The sequence below is a fragment of the Lygodium microphyllum genome, chromosome 28, assembly GCF_053477565.2.
Source record: "Lygodium microphyllum isolate KBCC chromosome 28, Lygodium_microphyllum_v1.1.10, whole genome shotgun sequence".
NCBI lineage: Eukaryota > Viridiplantae > Streptophyta > Polypodiopsida > Schizaeales > Lygodiaceae > Lygodium > Lygodium microphyllum.
In genome coordinates this window covers 61,101,474-61,128,377 of record NC_141162.1, presented here as the reverse complement: position 1 = coordinate 61,128,377, position 26,904 = coordinate 61,101,474, and the positions used below count along the sequence as shown (strand labels likewise).

General features: G+C 39.8%; 1 protein-coding gene and 2 pseudogenes across 1 annotated transcript; 1 reads left to right on the top strand and 2 right to left on the bottom strand.

The window, feature by feature from the left end:
* Positions 1 to 4,771: 4,771 nt before the first annotated feature.
* On the bottom strand, positions 4,772 to 7,232 carry LOC148011521 (prohibitin-1, mitochondrial-like; annotated as a pseudogene).
* A 7,058-nt stretch (positions 7,233 to 14,290) lies between these two features.
* Positions 14,291 to 16,387, bottom strand: LOC148011520 (prohibitin-6, mitochondrial-like; annotated as a pseudogene).
* Positions 16,388 to 21,793: 5,406 nt separating this feature from the next.
* LOC148011519 (alcohol dehydrogenase 2-like) lies at positions 21,794 to 26,668 on the top strand. The gene is made up of 10 exons (XM_087670566.1): positions 21,794 to 21,970; positions 22,130 to 22,266; positions 22,389 to 22,426; positions 22,581 to 22,921; positions 23,338 to 23,420; positions 23,554 to 23,629; positions 23,893 to 23,954; positions 24,435 to 24,530; positions 26,071 to 26,232; positions 26,367 to 26,668. The coding sequence occupies exons 1-10, from the start codon at positions 21,907 to 21,909 to the stop codon at positions 26,493 to 26,495; spliced, it is 1,188 nt and encodes a 395-aa protein (XP_087526692.1). The 5' UTR covers positions 21,794 to 21,906; the 3' UTR covers positions 26,496 to 26,668.
* Positions 26,669 to 26,904: the final 236 nt, after the last annotated feature.

The window sequence follows — 26,904 nt, the reverse complement described above, 5'->3', positions numbered from 1 at the left end:
TACTTGATGAAACCACAATACTCCAAGTATTTTGGGAAACAAGTGAGGAGGATGGGATGCAACTCATCAAAAGATGCTTCAGTAGAGCGACAAAGGATCTAATACCTACAATACTACCCAATCCTAATGAAGTTCATAGGCGATGACACATGGGAGTTGTCATGCACAAGGCTAGAACTTAACCAAAAATGTTGGGACTAGGACTATCTCTGTTTCAAGACATGTATCAAAAACACATATAGTGTTTATGAAGATAGCCTCTATCTCTTACTACTCTTGAAAACATCAAGAGAGTGGGTGGAAGTTCTTGACATCTCTAAAGGCCTCCCTCTATAGTGTTTGTTAAGATAGCCTCTATCTCCTAATACTCTTGAAAACATCAAGAGAGTGGATGGAGTTTCTTGCCATCTCTAAAGGCCTCCCTCTATAACCTTTAAGCTACTTTTACTAGCACTATATCTTTTTTCAATTGCCATCAATATAATCTAACATATTTCTTTCTAATCTCTCAACAACTTAATTGATATTAATATTGTGGTTGATACTCATTTAATGCACATTGATTAGAAAGGGCCTCAATCATATACCCTTTACAAGATACGTGATTAGTGAAGGAGTCTTATCTATGATGAATGACTTTAATTGGTTGATTGAGTTTTTAGGGCTAGATAAAGATTATCATGTTAAACAATTCAAATCATACATTACAAACAAGTTTCAAATCATTTTTGAAGCACCTTTACCCACTAACATGTATGAACTAGTTGATGGGATTAGCCATATTATAGTTAGCTGAACATTTTTTCATATCAAGGATTGACAAATTATCCCCAAACAATCCATCATTCTTCTACAAGAAGTTTATCCTCTCTCTTGCAAAAAATAGGCTTGATGGATATGACTTTGAGGAATGCAAGAAATCCCCCTCAACCATTATTGCAATGATACATGAGAAACTTGATTTGTCAAGGTTTCTGCTTCTAGAGCATGTAAAAATCTCTTTTCTCACGGATACATTTAAAGCACATAAGAATGACTCCTAATCTCTAAGAAAGCCTCAAATTGTGTGTACTTGCAATACGCTTCCTTACTTATGGACATCCTTAAGAATTTCAAGGATGCCTTCAAAGAAGTATGTGCAAACTAAAAAAAACAAGTTGTCTTATTTATGGATATTGGATCCAATCCCTTTGGGTTGTTGAATTGGCACAAGAAGTCTTCATTAACTTACCCAACCATCTATTATCTTATCGCTAGATATAAAGAAATGTTATGAGAACATACCACATGGAGGAGAGTATGGCCTCATTACTACAATCAACAAGGTCATCCAAATAGCCTTTCATCAGAAAAAAGCCACAGTTACCACTTCACACAATCGGAAAATCAAATGGGTCCTAAAAGGAGGATCCTCGTTACAAGTCATTCTCTAAGGAATGCTATGAGCAAACAAATTCCTCCCTAATCCACAATACATATATCGCTCTTGTCAACATGACTAGGAGGCAAAGAGAAGGTATACCCATGGGTTTCACTTGTTTACCTTTATGGCGTAACTTATACCTAGCTTATTACGAGAACCACTTTTGCTACCACCTTGCAAAGAACAAAATGTATGACATCCTAAAGCATTTTTCACATGCCTTCAGATTTTGTAATGTGCCCCCCCCCCCCCCCCCTTTCCCCTGTGCTTCCCCCGTGCCCCCCCCATAGGAACTCCCCCCCCCCCCCTTAATGGGGAAATTTTATTATTAAGTTTAGTGCAAAAGTTTTTATCTCTCCCTCTCTCTCCCCCTGCCATGTGCATGGCGGAAAGAGAGAGAGAGAGAGAGAGAGAGAGAGAAAGAGAGGGAGTGAAGTAAATGATAGGGGGGCACGCAGCCCCCCCAGGTGGCGGGAGGCGCCATCCTCCCCCCCTCCACCATATAAGACTCCCCCCTCCTCCCTGGGAAAACACAGGTCCTTCCCCCCTCGTTATTCTACATAGCGCCCCCTCCTCTAGCTTCATCAGCAAGCTCCCCCCCTCTCGTGATATGAGAAGAAGAAGAAGGAGAGGAAGAAGAGAGGGAGAGGAGAAGAGAAGGAGAGGGAGAGAAGGAAGGAGAAGAAGAGGGAGAGAGAGGAGAAGAATAAGGAGGAGAATAGGGAGAGAGAGGAGAAGAAGAAGGAAAAGAAGAGGAAAAGAGAGAAGAGAAGAAGAAGAAGAAGAAGAAGAAGAAGAAGAAGAAAGGGAAGGGAGAGAAAGAAGAGAGAGAGAGAAGGAGATGAAGAAGAAGAAGGAGAAGAGGGAGAGAGAGGAGAAGAAGAAGGAGAAGAAGAGGAAAAGAGAGAAGAGAAGAAGAAGAAGAAGAAGAAGGGTAAGGGAGAGAAAGAAGAGAGAGATGAAAAAGAAGAAGAAAAAGAAGAAGAAGAAGAAGAAGAAGGGGAAGGGAGAGAAAGAAGAGAGAGATGAAGACGAAGAAGCAAAAGAAGAAGAAGAAGAAGAAGAAGAGGAAGGGAGAGAGAGAAGGAGATGAAGAAGAAGAAGAAGAGGAAGAGAAGAAGAAGAAGAGGAGAGAAAAAGAAGGAGATCAAGAAGGGTAGAAGAAGAAGAAGAAGAGGAAGGGAGAGAGAGAAGGAGAAGAAGAGGAAAAGAAGGAGAGGAGAGAGAGAAGGAGAGGAAGAAGAGAAGAAGAAGAAGAATAAGAGGAAGGAGGAGGAGAGCTCGTTCGACTCGATTGAAGTACGAAAGTGGGAGCTATGAAAGGGGAAAAGAAGCCGACCGAATCAAGTGGAACTGTTCATGTCTCAACTCCTACGGATCAAAATTAGGTTTTTCTAAGACCCAGGATTTATGGTAAATTATAAGTTCAAAAAGATAGTTTAAATGCATTAGAACTTGGGACGGAAAAATTCTCCTGTTCTTCCAGGAAGGGGAGACTTACATACTAGGGCAAGGATGTCCTAGTGGACTCAATGCTCAACAACATTTAGGAGTTAGATAGGTAAACTATCTAGGGGAAAATTCCTATGAAGACCTAGTCGATGCTAAGCATGTTCCTTGGAACTGTTGAAATGGTTTTAACGAAGGTTGATCTTGTTAAAGATGGATTGTTGACCCAAGTTATGCTTGGTTGTTTGAAAAGGTTGTAAATTCCTTGAGCAAGTGTTTTGATACATCCTAGTTAAGTTCTGGTTGTGCATGCAATGGGATTGTGATGCCTTGAAGCAAGCGGTTGTGCATTCCACTGTTTGTTAATGTGGTTTTGGATGTTAATCTAAGTGGGTTGTGATTGAGGATTGCATGGCCAGGTCTGAGATGACTGATTGCCATGGAAACAAAAGGGACACTTTTCCTAGTAAATGTTATTAAGCTAGTTGCTTCAGCTGTGGTTGATTTCCTAAAGGGATAATTAAGGAAGGATGGGGCTAGCTACCCCCCGCGAACCGCCAAACCCTAACCAAGGGGGATATGAATCCGTGCCGGGAATGTGGACCGAACCCACCGCAAGAGGCCTCTCCGTGGAAACTACATGGTGTAGGAGGACGCTTGGGTGCTAGTGGGGGCTCTAGCCATAAATCCCAATGCCTTCGGGCCCTACACAAGTGTTCTATGTGACTCGGGATGGGATCTCGAGGCCTTGATACTAGTTACAAGGTGGAATCTTGGTAGGATAAATCTTCAGGTTTTTATTACCGGAAGACGGAAGGATTTATTCTGTGGAGGCAGAAAGGAACACTTAATTCTCCTATATGGGCGATAGACAAGCATTAATCTGAAGATAAGTTAAGGAAGTGTGTGATCTTGTTTTATCTTGTCTTTGTGTATGTGCCCTAAATTACGTAAAGGAACCTGTGATTAATGGGTTAATTAAGGAAGCTTTTTTTATGTGTCAAATATAATGTGGTAGGCTCGTACATTTTTTACATACAGAAGGGTGTCATATAAAGGGATTACTTACAGGTTGAATAGAAAAGGGTTGTGTTTTATTCAAGAAAAATTCATAGATTAGGATATTTATAAATAGGCCATGAACGCACATTATATAGAGAATATATATATAGTGAACCCCCCGATGTGATAGGTAATTAGAGAGTAATTAGATAACTAAAACAACCCCCAAGGGAAGCATGGTGGATGTGACCAATGGGTCTATCCCATCGAAGGGTGGTCTCGGTTAGCCAAGAGCTTTCCTCAAAGGAAATGTTAATGAGGAATGTTAGGAAAGATTAGATGATGATCTTAGATAGTGTTGGTTAGAACCCTGATTCATACAGTTTTAGGGGACCGGAATGGGACTATGCCCTACCGGCAAAGAGGTTTAGCGATGCATCCCTCTCATTTCCCATTCTCTTCGAACCAAGTGTTGTACGAGTCTGCTTGGGTCCAGTTATATCTACGCAAAATGGAGCAGCTCTCAATCGATGCTAGAAGGCTGTTAGGAAGACTCGACTACTAGGGATCTGAACTTCAAGTCGATCCTAGTGGGAATGGCCGGATAAGTTCCGTTGCAAGGCAGACTCAAGACACCCTAAATGGCAAACCCTGTGTCATTCCTTGGGAGTGTCGGGTGGCGTCTTCTAGATTGATCTCTCGATGGGGTGCTAAGACGTGTCCCGCAATTTGAGGAGCGGTGTCGTAAAGTTCGCATAAGGGCTGCAGAACACGGGGTTCAAGATACAGCAAGATATGAGGCTAACACGAAGAACTCAAATAGTTGATGCCAAAGTTCACTATATTCCTTATCAAATGAGTTACAAGAAGTTCATGTTTAGAATAATCTGAAGTATCTCATAAATTGTTTACATTCAGGTGTATTATGATAGTTACAGTAGGAAGAAAAACGTTCTTCACATCAGCATGTTCATTCTGTAACTTGACAGTTGTCTGATCAGCAGAGATTTTCAGAAGATCCAGAAAGCTAAAAGGTTCTATGTGTTGGAACCTGCAACTCAACTCCGTTTTAGAGTATCAAGTATCCACATCTGGAATTGTGTAAGCATAAGAATAGCTGTTCTTTGATTGCCAGCATGACTTGTTCTTCCAGAAACGAAGTATGAATGTATCATAGCATGTATATGTGGAGGATTCAGACATTCTAGTTCAGCCACGCACCATGTTCTTCAACTCAGCATATATTGCAGTGATCACCTCTTTCGTATATGAAAAGCAGTAACAACAGGCTGTGCACCTTCAATCACCATCTTTGCTTTTGCTCTGTTTCATGGTGCACATATTCAGACACTTAAGAATAGCTGTTAACAGACTATAAAATTTTAAGGCAGTCTCTCCCAAACCCTGATCAACATAAGCCGATAACAAGGAATTCCATGTCACTACATCACGATCCATCAACCTGTCAAACATGTTCTCTGCTTCCCTGAGTCTACCACACTTGCCATACAAATTGACAAGGGCACTACCAATGAAGACATCTGATGCCAACCCATGTGCAGTAACATCAGCATGTAATTTTATGCCAATACTGAGATCAACTATGATAGAGCATGCCTTAAAAAGGCATAAGTACATGCACTGATCAGGCTTTATACCATCCTTTTCCATGCAATAGAGAAATTCCAATACTTTCTCAGATTAGCCAGACTACATGTAGCTTGAAATGATGGCTGTCCACAAGTACACTGTACAACATGGCAGTAAATTAAATATCCCATATGCAGCTTTCAGAGCACCACAGGTGGCGATGGCAACAACCAGGTGATCACCTACAGAACAGGTGAACTCAAAGCCACAGAGCGCAGGTTGTGCATGGACTGTTCTGACCAAGGGCAACCAAACCTTACTCTTGCTACAAGCTCTCAAGAAAGAGATGAAAGTATCAGGCGAAGGGACTCTGTAGAGCTGCAGTGCATCAGAGAGTGCGACAAGCGCCGAGTCTAGATGTCCTTTCTTGCACAGGCACTGGATATGCTGACAGTAGTAGCAACATGCTTTATGATATGGGTGAAAGAGACTGCAACCTTGGACATGCTTACAGTAGCAGCAACATGGCCAATAGTGTGAGGCAAAGCATCCGGTGCAAGTGCCTTTCAAAAATCAAAATCCACATCAGGAGTTTCCACGGTGCGTGTGATCCAAGAGGAGAGCACGATCACAGATCCCACAGCCAACGAGAGAGTGGATGTCAACCATAAATATTGCGGAAAACAAAGGCCAGATTTGAAATCATTGCACCCATGAACCCAGTCATGTTGAAGTTCAGTTCTGTCAAGGCAGTAAGGCCACAACCCCCAATGTTTCCAGGCCTACTTCAAATTAATCAGGTGGTTCTGAATGAATTCACAAAGTCTGCGGAACTCAGCGGTCCGCTTGTATTGCAAACAGAACTGGAATGCTCGATGCGCAGTCATCCCGTACAAAGCCTCTAGTTTTGAATTGATTAGGAGTATTTCGAGTACAATTCAGTAGGTTTCCCCACAGGAATTTGAACCAAAGAGTCACTTTTTCACGAGAGCTTTAGGGCCCAAATCCTCGATCTGCATATCTTCGAGGTTCAACATCAATCCATCAGAACTTAGCAAGACTCTGTTTGCTGAATTGGATATAGCCCCCTCGATTTCTCTACTAACCTCAATTTTTCTCCGTGTATAAAAAAAGCAGGATTGTTGGATATAGCTTCTCCAATAAGTTGAGCACTTTTTTCCTCCCCTTGTGCTCGAACAATGGCACTTCTTTTTTTTTTTGTTCCGCTTTCTCAACTATGAATTTAGCTCTTAGCTTCCTGAGCAGCCACGTGTTTTGCTTCAATAGCAGCTGTAAACTCTTTACCAAAAGTAAGCTTAATGATTGAAACATCATCAAGTGCAATATTGAAATTTGCAGCCCGCTAGGTAAGAATTTTTCTTATCTCTCTGCTAACAGCCTCACGCTGTGTTATGAGCTGGCTTGCATTATATTGTGCTACAACTGCCTTCAAGGTCTCATGAATTATGGATGGTAAAACTCTTTCATTGTAATTAGTACCCAAGGTCCTGTAGATTGTTGGCAATGTATCAGCTACAGGTCTTGTCAAGACACGAAGTCCTATTTTAACCATTTGCAGATCTTTACTTCCAGAAGTACTCTCAACAACATGAGGCCTTGCTCTGACATCAAAGATAATCGGTCTGTCGAACCAAGGAATCATCAAATGGATTCCTTCAGGATAAACCTTCTCTTTGATTCCATAATTCCCTGCACTTTTCTTAGAGATCATAATTGAAATTATCTGCTTGATAATGTCCTTTGGCATCAGTTTTTCATATTTTTCTAACACACACACATCATGCATCCAAAAAAAATCATACACATGCACTAAGGGAATATATACATTGGATGCGGATTATCGTAATGCATCACACACACAATGAATCACACACAGAAAATAACACAAATGCACAACAAAAGAAATGGAGGTGTATACGACTCGGATGTGCAGCATCACGACATCCACCCCCTCTAATCCTGTGCATCCTCCGGATGTGCCAACTATCCAGGATCATTCAAGTCCACAAACAGGTCGAGTCCATCTTCTGTTTCTAGTAGACCTGTTTCTCCATCAGCTTCATCATCTATATTCTCTGCTTCTTCTGCTTGTCTTTCTTCTACTTGCTCTTCTTCTGTCAACGCTTCAAGTGCATATTCTTCATCTTCTCTTCTCTTGAAAATCTTGACTCGTTTTCCAGCAATGGGCACCCTCAATACTGTTCCATCTAATTCAGCCAACTCATAGGTACCATTGTCAAAAACTTGTTTCACCTCATACAAGCCAAACCATCTTTGAACCATTTTTCTCATGCTACTATGCTGATTCTCTAGACTACTGTCGTAGACTAGAACCCAATCTCCTTCTTTTATGGCTCTAGGCCTCAAGCGATGCCTTAAATCAAACCTGTCCTTGTTTCTGAGACGGCCTGCCTTCAAACGATCAACTGCTAGCTGCACATCTTCTGCCCTTCTCTCTAGTTGACGAATCCGAAGAGCTAGAAGCTCTTCCCTTGATAAATTCTCATGCCACGGAAAAACACTCCAAGTGAGAGCACAAATTTCTGTAGGCATGACAGGTTTTTGCCCATTCATCAACTCTGCAGGCATGTATCCAGTAGTCACACTATGTGTAGAGCGATCAGCCCACAATGCAAAAGGTAGTAATCTCGGCCAATCCCCAATTCGACCTCTACAAGCTTTTGCCAATGCTTTAACTATCGGCGGATGTCCTCTTTCACTCTTGCCATTTCCCTCTGGATTATAGGCAGTAGTAAGAGCCAATTTAATCCCAAGCCCTGAGTAAAAATCTCTAGCTTTATCTGCATCTAGCTCTCCACGATCAGCTGTAATCTTGCCTATACATCCATACTTGCAAAATATTTCTTCCAACAAGAATTTACGTACTGTAGTGGTGGTCTTTGTCTGCAAAGATCTGCCTTCAACATAGTTTGTAAGATCCTCCCTAGCCAAGACAAGATATCTCATCTGCCAAAGTCCCAGTGGCAAAGTAACCAAGTCTACCACCCACTTATAATGCATACATAGTGGATAAGTCAGATGCAACTCATCACGATGTCGCACTAAAGAGTAAAGCTGGCAGTCCCTGCAAGTTTCCACAAAGTGAGAAACATCTTTATACATCCCTTTCCACCAGTATCTTTCTTTGATTTTCTCATAGGTAGCCCACACACCTCTATGTCCAGCCCATGAGCTCTCATGAAACTCTCGCATAATCTGTATCTGCATCGCTACATCACAAACTACTCTCAAGGGCAAGCCTCCTCTCTTCTTTGGATGCTTCCAAAGAAAACCATCTTTCAAGAAATACCCATAAGCCTTCCTTCTAATTTTCTTGAATTCATCATCTCTCCAATCAGCTCTTCGAGTCAATGAACTCAGATACTGTCCAATTTGCAACCACTCATCAACATAAAGTTCTTCAATAAAGGCTTCAACAGTCGATACATGACAATTATGAACAAGGACAGAAGCAGCAAACTCTGTCTCATCATCTTCTGCAAGCATTGACTCCTCATCCTCATATCTCGCTCTAGATAGCATGTCAGCAACTAGATTATCTTTCCCTGCTATGTGTCGAAATTCTGGATTCAATGATTTGATATAAGCAATCCACTGAAGCATCGCTATATCTGGAGTTGAGCAACTAGTAATCATACCAAGCAAAGGCAAACAATCTGTTTCCACAACAACTGAAGCTCCAATGAAATACCCTTTATCACACTTCAGTGTAGTGACTACTCCCCACAACTCTCTTTTAATCTGCGGATATCTCCTCTGTCGCTCATTAAGAACTTTAGCTCCAAAGCGGATTGCATACCTATTTCCATCAGCATCATCCTGTCCCACTACCCAACCTATGCCAATAGGGCTAGTATCAACTGTCAACATGATCGGCCGTCCACACTAATAATCTGCCTTGCGAAGAGTAGGAGCTGACTGCAACAGCTTCTTGAGCTTATGCATGGCTTTCGAATGCTTCTCATCCCAATGAAATTTCTGCCCCTTTCGAAGCAGCTGATAAAGAACATCTGCTATATGAGCAAAATGAGGAATCCAAATCATGTAAAATACACAAGCTCCCACAAATCTCCGCACCTCTGAAGTAGTCGAGCAATACTCTAAAATCCTGTTTATGGCATCCACCTTTGTAGGTGAAGGTTTCCTGCCATAATATCCAACCATATGCCCAACTATGATGACTTCATTAACACCAAAGACAGATTTCAGCCCTGAAAGTGTCAAATTTACCTCCTCTAATCGTGCCAATATTTGCTCACAAGCCACCAAGTGGTCAGCCACAAACTGTCTACATCCACGCAAATCAAGACTTTCATTCTTTTCTTCTTTTGCACAACCCTTAATAGGCACATCATCTAGAAAAGGCATGGTATATTGCGGAATATAGTCTTGTAGAACTCTATGCATAGCATTCATCATATGAGCAACTGAGTTTGTGGCACCTTGAGGCAAGGTACACATCCTCACAAGACCAATAGGTGTCCGCATAGTAGTAATATCCCTGCTTTCCAAGACAAGTTGAAACTGATCATAACCTGAATACAAGTCACCTAGAGAATAGATGGCTCGTCCTGCAAAAGCCTCAGCAAATTCATCCACAACTGGACCTGTTCCCACATTCCTGATTGTCACTTTGTTCACGGGTTGCATATCCTGAATAAATCTCAAAGTACCATTCTTCTTTGGTACAGTAAACCACCTGTTAGAATAGGGTGCAGAAGAGGGTTCCAAAATCCCCATTTTAATCTTCTCATTCAGCAACTCTATCAGCTTTGGCAAGTGTGCTTTAGGCACAGGTATAGGACGTATATTCTATGGTACATGAGGAACAGTGAAGATGACCATAGGTGCAACCAATTCGGGACTAATGCAGCCAATTTCATGTGGAAAGAAAGCAAATGCCTTACCATGACGTCTAAGCATCTCGCTAAAACATTCTTTTTCCACTGGAAGCAAGAAATCATCATTTCCAATCTTCAATTCTGCAAGAGTTTCAGCTGTAAATTTATGTCCAATATTTGCAGGATCTCTCAACATAGGCTGCTTCATAGCTTTTTCAATTTGCTCATCACTATCAGGAGGAAGCGGGCCTGCAACCGGCTTAACCTTCTTATCAACTGTTTTATATTTTGTGTCAACCTTGGCATCATTCAAGCACTCTTTTCTTTGCTACAATTTCTGCAAATTTTCAGCAACTCTCAACTCTGTTGGCTGAAAAATTTCAGCCTTTCGCTCTATGGACTGCATGGGTGCAGCCTGAAACTCTGTATGCAGAAATTTTTCTACATTCAACTCTGTTGGCTGAATGGATTCAGCCCTCGGCTCTATGGACTGCACAGGTGCATCCTAAAACTCTGTATGCAGAAATTTTTCTGCATTTAACTCTATTGGCTGAATAAATTCAGCCCTCTGCAGCTCTGTTAGCTGATCAAGATCAGCCATAAATTCAGTTTGTTGAGTTTTCTCAACCTCTAACTCTGTTTTCAGCATAAAACCAAAAATTTCCTGAAACATATCCAAGGTTTGCACATGTATGATCTTTGAACCCTTACATACATCAGTTTTCAGCATCACTCCCATCTCAAACAATGTATCTGCATAAGACATCCCTTCATACAATCCATCTACATGCTCTTCTGCTTGCAAAATACCTGCATTCTTCAACTCTTTCTCCTTACGACCAATGTATTGCCTGGCATCTCTAGGCAAATCTGAAATTTTCTGATAACTCACTGAACTATCTGAAGAAAAACCAACAAAATTATTGGAGAAAGACTGGCTGCCAGGAGGCGAGATCTCCTCTTTTCTCCGCTCCGTACCACTGGTGTCTCGCAAGACAGCGGTACCTAATGAAAATCCAACTCCTTCGCAGGTAGTGGTGCCTCACGCAAGGAATCCCTATTTCTCGGATGATTTACCGCAACAGTCATAAACTGAACAGCTCGCATACCATCTTTACTGTGTATCCGTGCATAAGCTGACCCGTCATCCATCACTTTCGTTTCCATTCTTGCTTCTGTAATGAAAGGCTGTCCAAGAATAATCGGATAAGAGCATGAATCCTGAACAAAGCAATGATAATCCTCTTCAACATTACCAATAGAAATTCTGATACTCGGACAAGCAGCATACATATCACCAGAAGTATTATTGGCGGCTCTCATGCGCCAGCCATGCTCTGCATCCATAGGCCACTTGCCACTCTCATAAATACCTCGAGCAATAAGATTAATCTCAGAACCATGATCAACTAAAGCGACCAATGGAATTTGTTTCTCTCCAATCCTTACCATTGTCTCAGTGGTTGCTCTAGCCCAATGACTTCGTGAAAAATGGCTGCGAGGAATGAGAATAGGGGTTTCATCATCTTCATACTGCATAGGCTGAACTATTTTCTCCAATTGCAGATTAACAAAAGCATTCTCAACCATCACTGCATCATCATGCTCTTCCCCAAGAGCTCCATGCCACAATCCCTGTAAAGCAAGTCCTTCCATCGCATGTCGTTTCCTCCGCAAAAGATCCTGCATCTGATCCTGTATTTCTCTTCTAGCAATCCCAAGAGCTTCTCCAACAGTAAAAGTGACTTCACTATTCAAAATTCTTTCATGAAAAATTGTACTCATATCCGTCTGCATATCAAGGTCTGACAAAAGCTTGAATCGTGGCTCCTTTCTTGGTTGCCTCTTTTCTTTCATCTGCTTGTCTCCCATAGGTTGTTCAGGACCTGATTGAGCTGGAGAACTTGACATAGGTGGAGTTGTAACAGGTGGTGAAACAAAGTCACCCTCTCTAGTCTTTTTGGAGGTGCTGGGACCCTCCTCATCTCTTCTTCTCTTTTCCTCAACCATGGCATCTAAACCCTGTGTTTTAGCCATATAAGCAAAAATAGAATACCTGTCAATAGGAGAATCCCATCATGTTTCTCCTCGGATGCTGGAGTCCACACAAGTCATAGTAGATGCCTGAACTTTCCCTCTTCTCGCTATCTCCAAGGCAAAGGACCATAAAGCAGAGTCTCCATCAGATTTCTACTCAAGCTGGACTCCATAAGCTGAAGCATCTCCTCTAACACTCACATAAGCTGATCGCGCAGCCATATCATCAACAAGCTTCTTCATGCCTCCCATACCAAAGTTCGTGTCAAGAGGAGCGCCAGTCTCTATCAGCCATATCTTCCCATCTTGTCCCCAGAACACTACATTCTTCTTACGTGCTTCCTAAAAAGCATCACAATCTCTGCAGTGTTGGTGCTCTGTACTATCGCACCAAATACATCGTCTCCCTTTTCTTTGACCAGCTGGAAAAGCAGTCGCTGGAGCAGGTGCTACAACAGGTACTTACATAAATTGCTCCTTTAACTTACCAACTTCAGCTTTGACTGCTTCAATCGTCAAATCTACCAAGCCTTTAATAACATCATCTACAGATAAGGGCACTGGAGCAGCAGGAAATGGTGGATTCACAGTAGGAGGAGTAGGCTTAGGCAAAGAAGTTGTAGCAGGGGTAGAAGAAGAAGTCTCCAAGGATTTTTCAGGAACTGATCCTGTATTACGATGCAATCGTACTCTCCTGCACTGCTTCTTAACAAGAGTATTCACAGCATCAATTACATGTCTCTGCTCAATTTTTAAACCTGAATCAGTAGCTTGATCTTCCAAAAGATCATCCAACTTTTCCTGTAAATCAGCATCAGCAGCTTGTAAAAATAACTCCACTTTCTGCATCTCCAAAGCTTGCTGCTCAGTCCCATCCAACTGATCATAGCGGCTCTCAAACTCTTGCACAAGAGCGGTAACAGAAAGTCCCTTATTAGGCATAGATACCCATGCTAAGAAATTCCTGCGATTCATAAGACCTGTATCCTCCAAGAAATATTCATCTTTTAATGCCTTCTTAAACTCTGCCCAACCTGCATGTGTTTCTTGAATTTTTGAAATTCGGACTTCAAGAGCGCGCACCACGATCCGCAAGAAGTAGCGGCTCCAAACATCTTGAGAAACCCCAAAAAACTTCATCTTTTCTTCATACAAATGCAGGTAAGTTGACACTTGCTGGCCATTAAACTACTTCATCTCTTGTTGGACTACTTTCAAGGCATCCATAGCATCACTGTCACGTTTCGCGTGAGCTTGCTGCTACATATAAATGGTAAAGGACTGAAACAGGTTATTCATGACATTATCATCTGACATCTCTTCTTGCGAGTCTCCCATCTTGCTGAAAAGTGACGCAGCACTTTCACGTCACGTTCACCACAAATGTCGTAAAGTTCGCACAAGGGCTGCAGAACACGGGGTTCAAGATACATCAAGAGATGAGGCTAACAAGAAGAACTCAAATAGTTGATGCTAAAGTTCACTATATTCCTTATCAAATGAGTTACAAGAAGTTCATGTTCAGAATAATCTGAAGTATCTCATAAACTGTTTACATTCAGGTGTATGATGACAGTTACAGTAGGAAGAAAAACGTTCTTCACATCAACATGTTCATTCTGTAACTTGACAGTTGTCTGATTAGTAGAGATTTTCAGAAGATTCAAAAAGCTGAAAGGTTCTATGTGTTGGAACCTGCAACTCAACTCCGTTTTAGAGTATCAAGTATCCACATCTGGAATTGTGTAAGCATAAGAATAGCTGTTCTTTGATTGCCAGCATGACTTGTTCTTCCAGAAACGAAGTATGAATGTATCATAGCATGTATATGTGGAGGATTCAGACATTCCAGTTCAGCCATGCACCCTGTTCTTCAACTCAGCATATATTGCAGTGATCACCTCTTTTATACATGAAAAGCAGTAACAACAGGCTGTGCACCTTCAATCACCATCTTTGCTTTTGCTCTGTTTCATGGTGCACATGTTCAGACACTTAAGAATAGCTGTTAACAGACTATAAAATTTTAAGGCAGTCTCTCCCAAACCCTGATCAACATAAGCCGATAACAAGGAATTCCATGTCACTACATCACGATCCATCAACCTGTCAAACATGTTCTTTGCTTCCCTGAGTCTACCACACTTGCCATACAAATTGACAAGGGCACTACCAATGAAGACATCTGATGCCAACCCATGTGCAGTAACATCAGCATGTAATTTTATGCCAATATTGAGATCAGCTATGATAGAGCATGCCTTAAAAAGGCATAAGTACATGCACTGATCAGGCTTTATACCATCCTTTTCCATGCAATAGAGAAATTCCAATACTTTCTCAGATTGGCCAGACTCCATGTAGCCTGAAATGATGGCTGTCCACGAGTACACTGTACAACATGGCAGTAAATTAAATATCCCATATGCAGCTTTCAGAGCACCACAGGTGGCGATGGCAACAACCAGGTGATCACCAACAGAACAGGTGAACTCAAGGCCATAGAGCGCAGGCTGTGCATGGACTATTCTGACCAAGGGCAGCCGAACCTTACTCTTGCTACAAGCTCTCAAGAAAGAGATGAAAGCATCAGGCGAAGGGACCCTGTAGAGCTGCAGTGCATTAGAGAGTGCGACGAGCGCAGAGTCCAGATGTCCTTTCTCGCACAGGCGCTAGATATGCTGACAGTAGTAGCAACATGCTTTATGATATGGGTGAAAGAGACTGCAACCTTGGACATGCTTACAGTAGCAGCAACATGGCCAATAGTGTGAGGCAAAGCATCCGGTGCAAGTGCCTTTCAAAAATCAAAATCCACATCAAGAGTTTCCACGATGCGTGTGATCCAAGAGGAGAGCACGATCACAGATCCCGCAGCCAACGAGAGCGTGGATGTCAACCATAATTATTGCGGAAAACAAAGGCCCGATTTGAAATCATTGCACCCATGAACCCAATCATGTTGAAGTTCAATTCTGTCAAGGCAGTAAGGCCACAACCCCCAATGTTTCTAGGCCTACTTCAAATTAATCAGGTGGTTCCGAATGAATTCACAAAGTCTGCGGAACTCAGCGGTCCGCTTGTATTGCAGGCAAAACTGGAATGCTCGATGCGCAGTCATCCCGTACAAAGCCTCTAGTTTTGAATTGATTAGGAGTATTTCGAGTACAGTTCAGTAGGTTTCCCCACAGGAATTTGAACCAAAGAGTCACTTTTTCACGAGAGCTTTAGGGCTCAAATCCTTGATCTGCATATCTTCGAGGTTCAACATCAAACCATCAGAACTTAGCAAGACTCTGTTTGCTGAATTGGATATAGCCCCCTCGATTTCTCTACTAACCTCAATTTTTCTCCGTGCAAAAAAAAAGCAGGATTGTTGGATATAGCTTCTCCAATAAGTTGAGCACTTTTTTCCTCCCCTTGTGCTCGAACAATGGCACTTCTTTTTTTTTTCCCCCGCTTTCTCAACTATGAATTTAGCTCTCTCAGCTTCCTGAGCAGCCACCTGTTTTGCTTCAATAGCAGCTGTAAACTCTTTACCAAAAGTAAGCTTAATGATTGAAACATCATCAAGTGCAATATTGAAATTTGCAGCCCGCTGGGTAAGAATTTTTTTTATCTCTCTGCTAACAGCCTCACACTGTGTTATGAGCTGGCTTGCATTATATTGTGCTACAACTGCCTTCAAGGTCTCATGAATTATGGACGGTAAAACTCTTTCATTGTAATTAGTATCCAAGGTCCTGTAGATTGTTGGCAATGTATCAGCTACAGGTCTTGTCAAGACACGAAGTCCTATTTTAACCATTTGCAGATCTTTACTTCCAGAAGTACTCTCAACAACATGAGGCCTTGCTCTGACATCAAAGATAATCGGTCTGTCGAACCAAGGAATCATCAAATGGATTCCTTCGGGATAAACCTTCTCTTTGATTCCATAATTCCCTGCACTTTTCTTAGAGATCATAATTGAAATTATCTGCTTGATAATGTCCTTTGGCATCAGTTTTTCATATTTTTCTAACACACACACATCATGCATCCAAACAAAATCATACACATGCACTAAGGGAATATATACATTGGATGCGGATTATCGTAATGCATCACACACACAATGAATCACACACAGAAAATAACACAAATGCACAACAAAAGAAATGGAGGTGTATACGACTCGGATGCGCAGCAGCACGACAACGGGCACATTATAGATTCTATGATGATCTACTTTTGGTCAACATACCAAATCCTACAATCTTCTTGAAGCATGTCCCCAACTCCTATTTTTGTATTTATAAAGGCATACCCCTTGAATTTGACTTCACTGATAACAAATTCATTTTCTTAATTAACACGGGACATTTTGTTTCATGCCCTAAGCATTTCCTAAACATGGAAGCTCTTTGTGATGATGGATATACAATTATAAAAACCTTTGACAAAAAGCATTCACTACCATTCACCTCCAATCAATATATCCATTGTGCAAGTAACCGTCCTACCAAACTAGTCCCATAAGCTGATCATATCGCAAATAGATCCCATAGTGTACTCCAACAATTGTGCAGATTTGACATGTGCTAGTATCTGGAAACTTGTTAAAATATTTGCACATCAAATGGCTTTGTCACCTTTTGGCTTTGGCATATCTAATACTAAATACATTATCAAAAGAATATGCCTTGCTTAAACTAAATAAGCAAGAACTAATATCCTTGCTCAGTTGAATGGTGTGTGTGTAGGGACCACATCATGGTATGTGGGTGGTCTTAAAGGCCTCACCCACCCTAACAAATCCCCATACATGGGTCAAGTGGAGGGTACTACTTGGTGTGTGATAGGATAAAATGCAGCTACTTAGATAATACCTCCACAATATGTATAGTCAAGTTGTCTACAAAATGAAAATATAGCATAACATTTAAAATCTTAGATAGGATATCCATTGATAGTTAAACAACATATTTTCTTTTGAATTTTTTTATTTATAAATGTGTGTGTGCATATGTGTGTAGGTATATATAAATATGTAAATAGATGCAAATTTTTAGGTACAAGTTATCACCACTCTCATGCAGGGGGGTAACTCATGAATATATATATATACACACACATGTAACACACGAGTTCAAAATAAGGGGTTTTAAAAACACCATTTTTATATGATTTTTACATATGAAAGGGTGTCATATAAAGGGTTTACTTATATATTGAATAAAAAAGGGTTGTGTTTTGTTTGAGAAAAAATCAATGATAAGGATATTAATAAATAGGACTTGAACACATGTGATATAGAAGATGATTATTTATTTTTTATAGTGAACTCCCAGAGTCACCACTAAGTTAAAACATTTGACTTTGACACCCAATGTTTACGAGTGCTTGGTTGAGGTGCAATATTAGGTATTAAATATAAAGTTTGTCCACAAGGGAAAATCTTTTGACGTTGAATTTTAGGATCACTTGCATTGGTGAATATAAAAGCTTGTCCTTAGAGAGTCAATGTTCAATATATGAGGAGCAAGGATAATTCTAATACCTTCCCATGCTATAGAATTATGAAATCTATGGTGAATCTTGAGTGGCTCCACTCAAATCTCATACAAAATATTTTTCATGTAGTTAGGAATGTATTATAAAAGCATAATATTCTAGGAGTGTGTGGTGAGTGTTGTATAAGCTTTTCAAATAACTTTTAGATGTGTGGTGAATCTTTCAAAAAAAGATTCCTATAGGCATAAAAGACATTTATATAATGTAATGGTAAATTATATTACTCAAAAGAAGTAAAGAAAGATTCTTATAGGCATAAAAGACTTTGAAACACCAAGTTTGAAATTTTGAAAAAGTAAGCAAATCATCATTGGCAAGGATCCCACTTACTCACATTCATGCTGTATTTCTACACCCCCTACTTATCTATTTCCAAATGCTTAGATGATGCAAACATATACATAACTCATAAGTAACAAGCAAAAACCCTACCTAAAAAAGAAAGAAAAAACTTGCTTGAAATAATGATAACTAGGCGTGCTACACAAATTCTCCTAGTGCTTCACATTAGTGTTTTCTCGGTGCTTTGCACAAGGGTTCACAAGCATATTATAAGTGGCAAATGGATTCATGGGAGGTTGATATTAACAAACATAATTTGAACTTCGAAAGCTTTGGCAACTTAGACTAATATAACATTGAATGTACAAAAATGCAATATATGGGGATGTGTCACTCACTAATTGAAAGCCAACATAAATAGGATCAAGCCTAAATTATATCCCCAAAGAACCATTTTGACCATTTTTCAAAGTTTCTTAAAGATAAATTTGTTTAATGGTGACTTCTATTCACATTAAGCTTGTAATGGCATGCCTATTATTATCCTCACACACTGAGTCTGCAACATTACAAAAATTTATGTGTTAAATGATTAATATCTAATCAATTATATTATTATATTAGATTATACTTATATATTATTGCATATACATAATATGGAACACATACATACATACATACATATATACCTATTTATTTATTATTATATACATATAAATTATACATATTATTAACAATTAATTAATATAGTAATAGCTCATGATTAATATGTAATCAATTATGTTGATGTATTAATAATTATATTTAGTTATATCATATGTTTCATTATTGCACATATTAAATATGATAATACATTACATATGGTTATAATTATATGTTATATATCTAAATATACAAGTGAAGAAAAAAATGTAGAGGGGTGATGAGAAGTTACCACATGGCATTTTCCAAATCCATGTGTGTTTGTGTGTGTGTGCAAGTGCACGTGCATAATACATATATATTCGTGTGTGTGTGTGTGAATGGTAGACACACACACACACACACACACACAAAGTTTTTTTAAAATACTCTTTTTGTTTTCTATATGTTTTGTGTATGTGTATATGCATATATATGCATGTGTGTGTATGTATGTATGTGTGTGGTAATATGTGTGCATGTTGTGTACATAGGCATGGGTATATATGCATATGCATTGCATGTTTGTATGTATGTATGTATGTATGCAAACATACATACATACATATTTGTGTGTGGATGTGTGCGTATGCATATGTGGGTGTGCACATGTTTGTAAGTGTGGATTTTATGATTGTGTATTTATTCTCTTTCTCTCTCTTCATTTTTTTCACTCACTGATATATATGTTTAGATGTGTGTGAATGTGTATGTGTTTTATACATGTGTATCCATTTGTGTTGTCTCATAAATATACATACTCTCCTCTCATTATTTTTCTCTTCTCTCCTTTTTCTTTCTCTTGTCTCTCCTTTCTTTTCTGCTCTTGTGTCTCTCTTCTTCTTCTTCTTCTTTAATGTGTGTGTGTGTGTACGTATGTATATATGTATTTAATATGTGTGTGTCAATTTATGTGGTCTCCTAAATGTGTGTCCTCTCTCTCTCTCTTATCATTTTTATTTTCTCTCCTTTTTCTTCCTCTTATCTCTTATCTTTCTTCACCTTATATGTGTGCATGTATATGCATGTGTATATATGTGCTAGTACATATGTGTATGCATTGCATGTATATGTATATGTACATATTTGTGTGTGGATATGTGTACTTGTGAATGGACATGTATGTGTGTTTCTACATCGCAAGTAAGTGTGGATTCAGTCTCTCTCCTCTCCTCTCTCTCTCTCTCCATTTTTTCTCACTCATAAATCTTTATGTATATATGAGCATATATGCATGTGTGTGTGTGTGTGTGTGTGCACATGTGCATGTGTATGTTTACATATATTGTTCACGTGGTTTTATCGTCTATGTACATTTGTATGTGATTTTAGAGCATGTTCAATCATTGAATTAATATCTCATCCTATATGTTCAATAAAAAAATAAATTCAACTCCTTTTTTATTGTGGATATGCATTAAGGGATGTTCTCAGAGCCACACATTGCATGCATATGCTCAATCATTCAAATATCATATCATCTCCTATGTTTAATTAAAAAAGAAATTCATCTCTCTCTAGGAAAAAGGGAGAGAGAGTCACATATAATTTTTCAAAGACCACATTTCCCCTTTCCATCATCATATCTAATGGATTAATTAGCCAACAAGTATTTGCATGAAACTCTAGTCCAATTCCAATACTTGAGTTTATATTCTTGGGAAAAGCTTTACAATTGTTCTAAAAGTGGAAAATAGTTACATTCAAATGTGGATCTAACCCTTTTCAAAAGGGGCACAAACCATTTTTTGAGCTCATCCTCCTCATTTTGTTAGCCTTTGTAATGAGTATTTTATTTGAAACTCTAGCCCACGTCCAATAGTACCATAAGTAGCTTTAAATGGGTAGCACTCTTGATGAGATGCAAGCTATTTACCATTGATGACTTAATACTTAACTATTCTATTGTGAAACTTTAGTCCATTTTTAACACTTCAAAAGTTTTTGGCTAAGAGGTCAAGTCCACTTGAAACACTTGATGTGGACAGAACTTTCCATGAGATGCAAATTCATTACCGTACAACTCATGTAGTTTCTCTTTAAAGCAAATTGAAATTGTAATACGATTGGCATATCTTATAGTCCACTTCCAACACATTTAATCCACTTTTTGATTGAAACTTTAGCCCACTTCGAACACTTGAAGTAGCTTCAGTAAGGTTGTAGTTTTCATGAGATGCTAATCTCTGGATGTAAAACTTAAAATAAGTTTATTTTGTTTTGTAAGAAAAATACTACAGTGCTTAGCCTATGAAGGTAGAGAGCAATGTAAGAATTGTGTCTCTCATTGTTTAATGAGGGTTGGTAGCAAGGGTCTTTCGTGTGATTAGTAAGGGCTATGAGTGCAAAGATATGGATTTTCTTATTGAATTGCACAAGGAATTTTATACAGATCCCCACCATATTTCCCACAGTGTGAATTATATAGAACCCCACCATATTTTATATACAGATCCCCACCATATTTCCCACAGTGTGAATTATAACAACATTATGAGCTTTTGGGAAATATGGCTATTTTCCCACAGGGGAAACTAGAAAAAACTTATCATGAATTGGTCCACAAGGTGAATATTCGTAGGACAAGGGGTTAATGGTGAGATGGATGCTTGAGAGAAATGCTTGATAAGAGTCAAATGCTGGTGGACGACACCATGCCCCCAACCACGCCTACCTTGCTAGGTACGTGTAACGTGATCCCTCCTTGAGAGAAATGTTTGCTTCTAGAGAGTGTCGAGATGCTTGATGAGAGACTAGAGTCAATGCGACTTTGACAGCGTTGAAAACGTGCAAGGGAGGGGCAGCGGGCTAGCCCATGTGCTTCCAAAGAGTGCTTAGAGGTTTATGGCACCCTGGCTCTATTGTGGGTATAAAGGAGGGACTAAGGCCTCCAGGATTCTCACTCACTGCACCCACCCACCGATCCACACACACCCACACCCACACACACACACACACACGCTCTCTCTCTCTCTCTCTGTGTCTTGCTACTTACCTGGTATAATGGGCAGCTTAGCAGACATTACCATGCCTACTTCCACAGTAGGACAAGTGATAAGATGCAAAGGTACGTAGCTGCCATTTTCTCCTCATCATGATCTTCTCCTTTCAAACAATTCCCATGCATTTGGAGCTGTATCACTCGTTGCCTTGCACCATAATTAACATCATGACTACTATGACAGCAGCCATTGATTTTTCTGTTTCTGATATTCTGCCGCCATAGCTGCCGTGGCCTGGAAGCCGAAGGAGCCCCTGGTGATCCAGGAGGTGCAGGTTGATCCTCCGCAGGCCGGGGAGGTCCGAATCAAGATCACGCATACCTCGCTCTGCCACAGCGATATGTTCGTGTGGGAGAATGAGGTAATGCATGCAGCCATTGCTGATTATTCGTATTCTGTGTTAATGTCTTTTTGCTCCTGAGCACGACCATATTGATGGCTGATGAGTGTGTTCCTTCTTGTTTGTGGTTTGGTTAATGGCAGGGCGCCTTTCCTCGGATTCTCGGACATGAGGCGGCCGGGTGAGGATGGCTTGGGTGTGATCATTTGAGAGAGAGAGAGAGAGAGAGAGAGAGAGAGAGAGAGAGAGAGAGAGATTGATGAAGCTTGCATGATTCATCTCTGGACTGAGAGAGACACTGAGAGATGATCGTGTACTGCATATCGAAATTGCAGGATTGTGGAGAGCGTGGGCGAAGGCGTGAGAGATTTGAAAGAAGGGGATCATGTCATCCCAGTGTTCACAGGCGAGTGTGGGGATTGCCGCCAATGCAAGTCGGATAAGACCAATCTCTGCGCCAAGCTCAAGGTGAATCCCGGCCGGACTTTCATGCTGCATGATGGGAAGTGCCGCTTCTCGATACGAACCAGCGAGGGGAAGCAGATCCCTGTTTACCATTTCTTGAACGTGTCGAGCTTCTCGGAGTACACGGTGGTGGATGCTGGCTGTCTTGCCAAGGTCAATCCAGAGGCGCCTCTGGACAAGATCTGCCTCTTCTCCTGTGGAATCCCCACAGGTGGGGTTAGAGTTTACCAGTTGCAATATATATTTCTGAAGGCTGTCACAGCTAATCATTTAAACACTATGACACAAGCATCTTTAAAGCTACAATCATCTGAAAATCTTGATCGAGGCATTCACTGTCTACTACATACATATATATACACACACCCACCCACAGACAGACAGACAGACACACGCATACACATACGTGTGAAGGTGTGTGTGTGTGTGTGTGTGTGTGTGTTATCCCAATTATGCACTAGTTACAGTTATCATCTAGCTTTGTTGATTCCTGATCATTCTACATTTCTACATGTATATTATAGGAGTTGGAACATACAAATACAATCACAATTCTATGCTAAGTACAGCTATCATCTACTTGTATTGATTCCATGATCATCCAACACATGTGTGTACATATTATAGGAGTTGGAGCTGCCTGGAACTGTGCCAAGGTGGAGAAGGGGTCTACTGTTGTCATCTTCGGGCTGGGGGCTGTGGGTTTAGCGGTAATTAATTGGTTAATTTTTCAAAACTCCCATCTCGTTTGGTGTCTTTCCCAAAAATGAGAAGGCAAATGAAGGATGGTTTGCTGGCATGTGGGTTGTCTGATCATGTGCTCTCCCTTCTGACGTTGTTTAGGTTGCGGTGGGATCCAGGAGTGCCGGGGCGACCCGCATCATCGGGATTGACATCAACCCGGCAAAATTTGACACAGGTGGATAAGCAGGAGAAGAGTTTTGCTCTAATCACAGCAAACTGACTCTGTTGGTCATACAGACGAAGAATGGCTTCTCTCGTCTCATGTAGCTGTGCACCACTAATGGACATCATATGATATACAACATCACCACTCTGAACAAATAGATAAACAGGACAACAGAGATCTGCTCTGATTAAAATATAAAAACTGTTGCTTCTTACTCGCCCATGGGACATGGCTTCTGTCTCATATCATGCGTATCTGTCTGTGTGCCACAGCGAAACGGTTTGGTGTCACCGAATTTATTAATCCTCGGGACCACACCGAACCAATTCCACTGGTAAGCTTCCTTCATTGTTTGAGAAGATTACCTTAATAATGCTAAGGTATGACACATTGGGTGACCTTTTATTGGATAGGTAAACGTTGTGGAGAATCTGTCCTCATCATGATTGAGGAAATTGGTCAATTTCCTAAATCATGATGTTGATGATAGGCTTTAACCTCCTCCTGAACTTGTCCATAGGCAACTTTGAAACGTTCCCCTAAAATAAAAGTATTTGCATTAATCATGGGTATCTCATGATGTGATTTGATGTGTGAATAGTAGTGGTCCTTGCGACTATCCCATGAAGTGATGTGATTTGGTGTGTTTGTGATGCACGTATAGAGGGCAGTAGTACCTCATGATGTGATTTAATGTATTTGTGATGCATGCATAGCAAATAGTAGTATTGTTACCATGATGGTGGAGAAGCTAAGCTTGTCCTCTTTGGTAATGTGTAAGGGACTATATTCACTTGTGCATGTGTGCATGCAGGTGGTGAAAGAGTTGACTGGCGGGGGTGCTGACTATTGCTTTGAGTGTGTGGGCAATGTCGACCTTATGTTGTCTGCATTTGGAAGTTGCCATGAGGCTAGTATTCTCACATGCCTACACACACACACACACACACACATTTTATTCTTCATGCTTGAAGAAGCTTGGGCCTAAATCTAGAAGCATTAGTAATTGGGTCTTGTTTATGCCACAACTTAAGAACACATTTTTACACAATCGATAGTAGCAACTATATCACATGTCCATTTTTTTGAGCATAGAATCAAGGTTTATTGAGAGAAACTCAACAAGTAGAATGAAGCACACGTATAGCTAATGTTTTAGATCAATTAATAAACAAATTGAGAATTTATGTATGCATGCCTATTTTGGTAGTCTTGCTTCTAAGCCGTACTTCCACATCACCGTCACCTCTCTCTCTACCTTTAACATCACATTCATTGCAAAGCTTAGGTTAGTTAAAAGAGTTGTATCCAACTAAGTTAGAGAATTTGTTACTTAACTCATGAAGAATAGTTCATCCCCTTTTAGAAAATTTTAAAACTATACAACTCACTTTAACCTTTAATCGTGAACAAAATTAATTGCATCATCTCTTATCTCTTACTACTATTATTGAAAGGTTTTATAGGGGTACCACTTGGCAACCTCTTGCACTCAACCCACACACACACACACACACACACACACACACACACACTCTCTCTCTCTCTCTCTCTCTCTCTCTCTCTCTCTCTCTCCTAACCCACTACTTATGAGGGAGAAGTTCTTTCCCCTTTAAAAAAACTTTGCAACTCACTTTCATCATAAATAGAATTAATTGTATCATTGGAAATTAGAAGGAACAATTGGGTCAAAAAGTATATGCTTTTCAAAACAATGATAAGTCAAAAGACGTTGAACCTCCATTCTATTGGAATCATAAACTTAGAAGTATGCACGCTCACTTTGTGGCGTAAAAAGTAGTGAGTATTATACCCATCTTGACCGTAGAATGATTTTGAGCTCTCATATATGGTGGATTATCAAAATCTCTTGCTAAATTCTTACATTATGAATTATTTACACGTAATGTAAAGTAGCTTACCATTTTTTAAGGCTTGGTATGATAATTAGAATGCTAGAACCACTCTTGGGAAAATACATTAATTGTTTTTTTAAAAATCAAGAGTACTCTCCTTAGAAACAAAAAAGGTTGTGGTTTTATTGCTTTTCGTTTTTGGGTTTTGTATCTAGTTGCAAAGTTGGTGTACTTGTAGGCACATTTCCTTTACTCATCTCATTTTTCATAGATACTGCTTGGATGAGCTATTTTTGCTATTATATGTGTGAGTCACCATGATAGAATACTTAAAAATATAGTAGAGCCAATAGAGCTATTTATTGGACCATGTATAGGTTGCACAATTCTTATAGTTTTCATACAATCAAGATGCCATGACACTAGTAAAGTTCCTAAGTCTCAATAAACATTGAATGAACTACAAAATGTGTGCACATTAGGACTTAATGATAACGGACTCTAATGTTATTTACTTGTTCCTCCTCTGGTAATGTGTGCAAAATATTGTGGTGCAAGGCTTTGTTTGATATATATTTTTCTTGATTCTTGTAGGGATGGGGAAAGACAATTTTGGTGGGCATTGAAGTTAGGCAAGATAAATTGCTACATATGCATCCCATCCAATTGTTTGGAGGAATTCAGATTAGAGCCTCCACTTTTGGTGAATTCAAAAGGTCACAAATTCCAAAACTTGTGGACATGTATATGGAGAAGGTATGTTAACCTTGTTGTTTACACATGTTTCCAAAAGTGAATGATAGAATATTGTACATTACGTATTGTCTAACATGTACTAACATGGTTTTGTGTTGTGTTCTTTTGTAATTTGTTGGGCAAACGACATAAAGACGTTAGAAGTCGATGATTTTGTGACACATGAGTTACCTTTTGAACAAATCAATGATGCTTTCAAACTTCTTAAAGAAGGAAAAAGTTTGCGATGTGTCTTGCACACAACACATGCCCAAAAAATGTAACTCTTAACGTGGTGTCCAACATAAATGCTTGTTTAATTATTTAGTCCTATGAGGGCCAACAACTTGTATTAGCATTGGCAAACTTTTTACACATGAAAACTAATACGAGGAATGATAATATGATGTATCTTGAAACTTACAACCTTCCACATATAATTTAGGGTGAAACTTTACACAATCTTCCATGAATGTTTTAAGGTGAAACTTTGATAGATAATTTAATGCTCAACTAATTTAAGGTCATTCTTTTGTCTCAAACAATTGCTATGGTCTTTACATAACCTCCCAATGTTTTTCAAATAAAAGTATAGAAAGTTACTGTTAGGTTAGGTTCCTACGCTTGTGTTATTAATAATAGAGAAAACCTAAGATGAACAAAGCTATGCCCAAAAGTAGTACAATCCAAAAA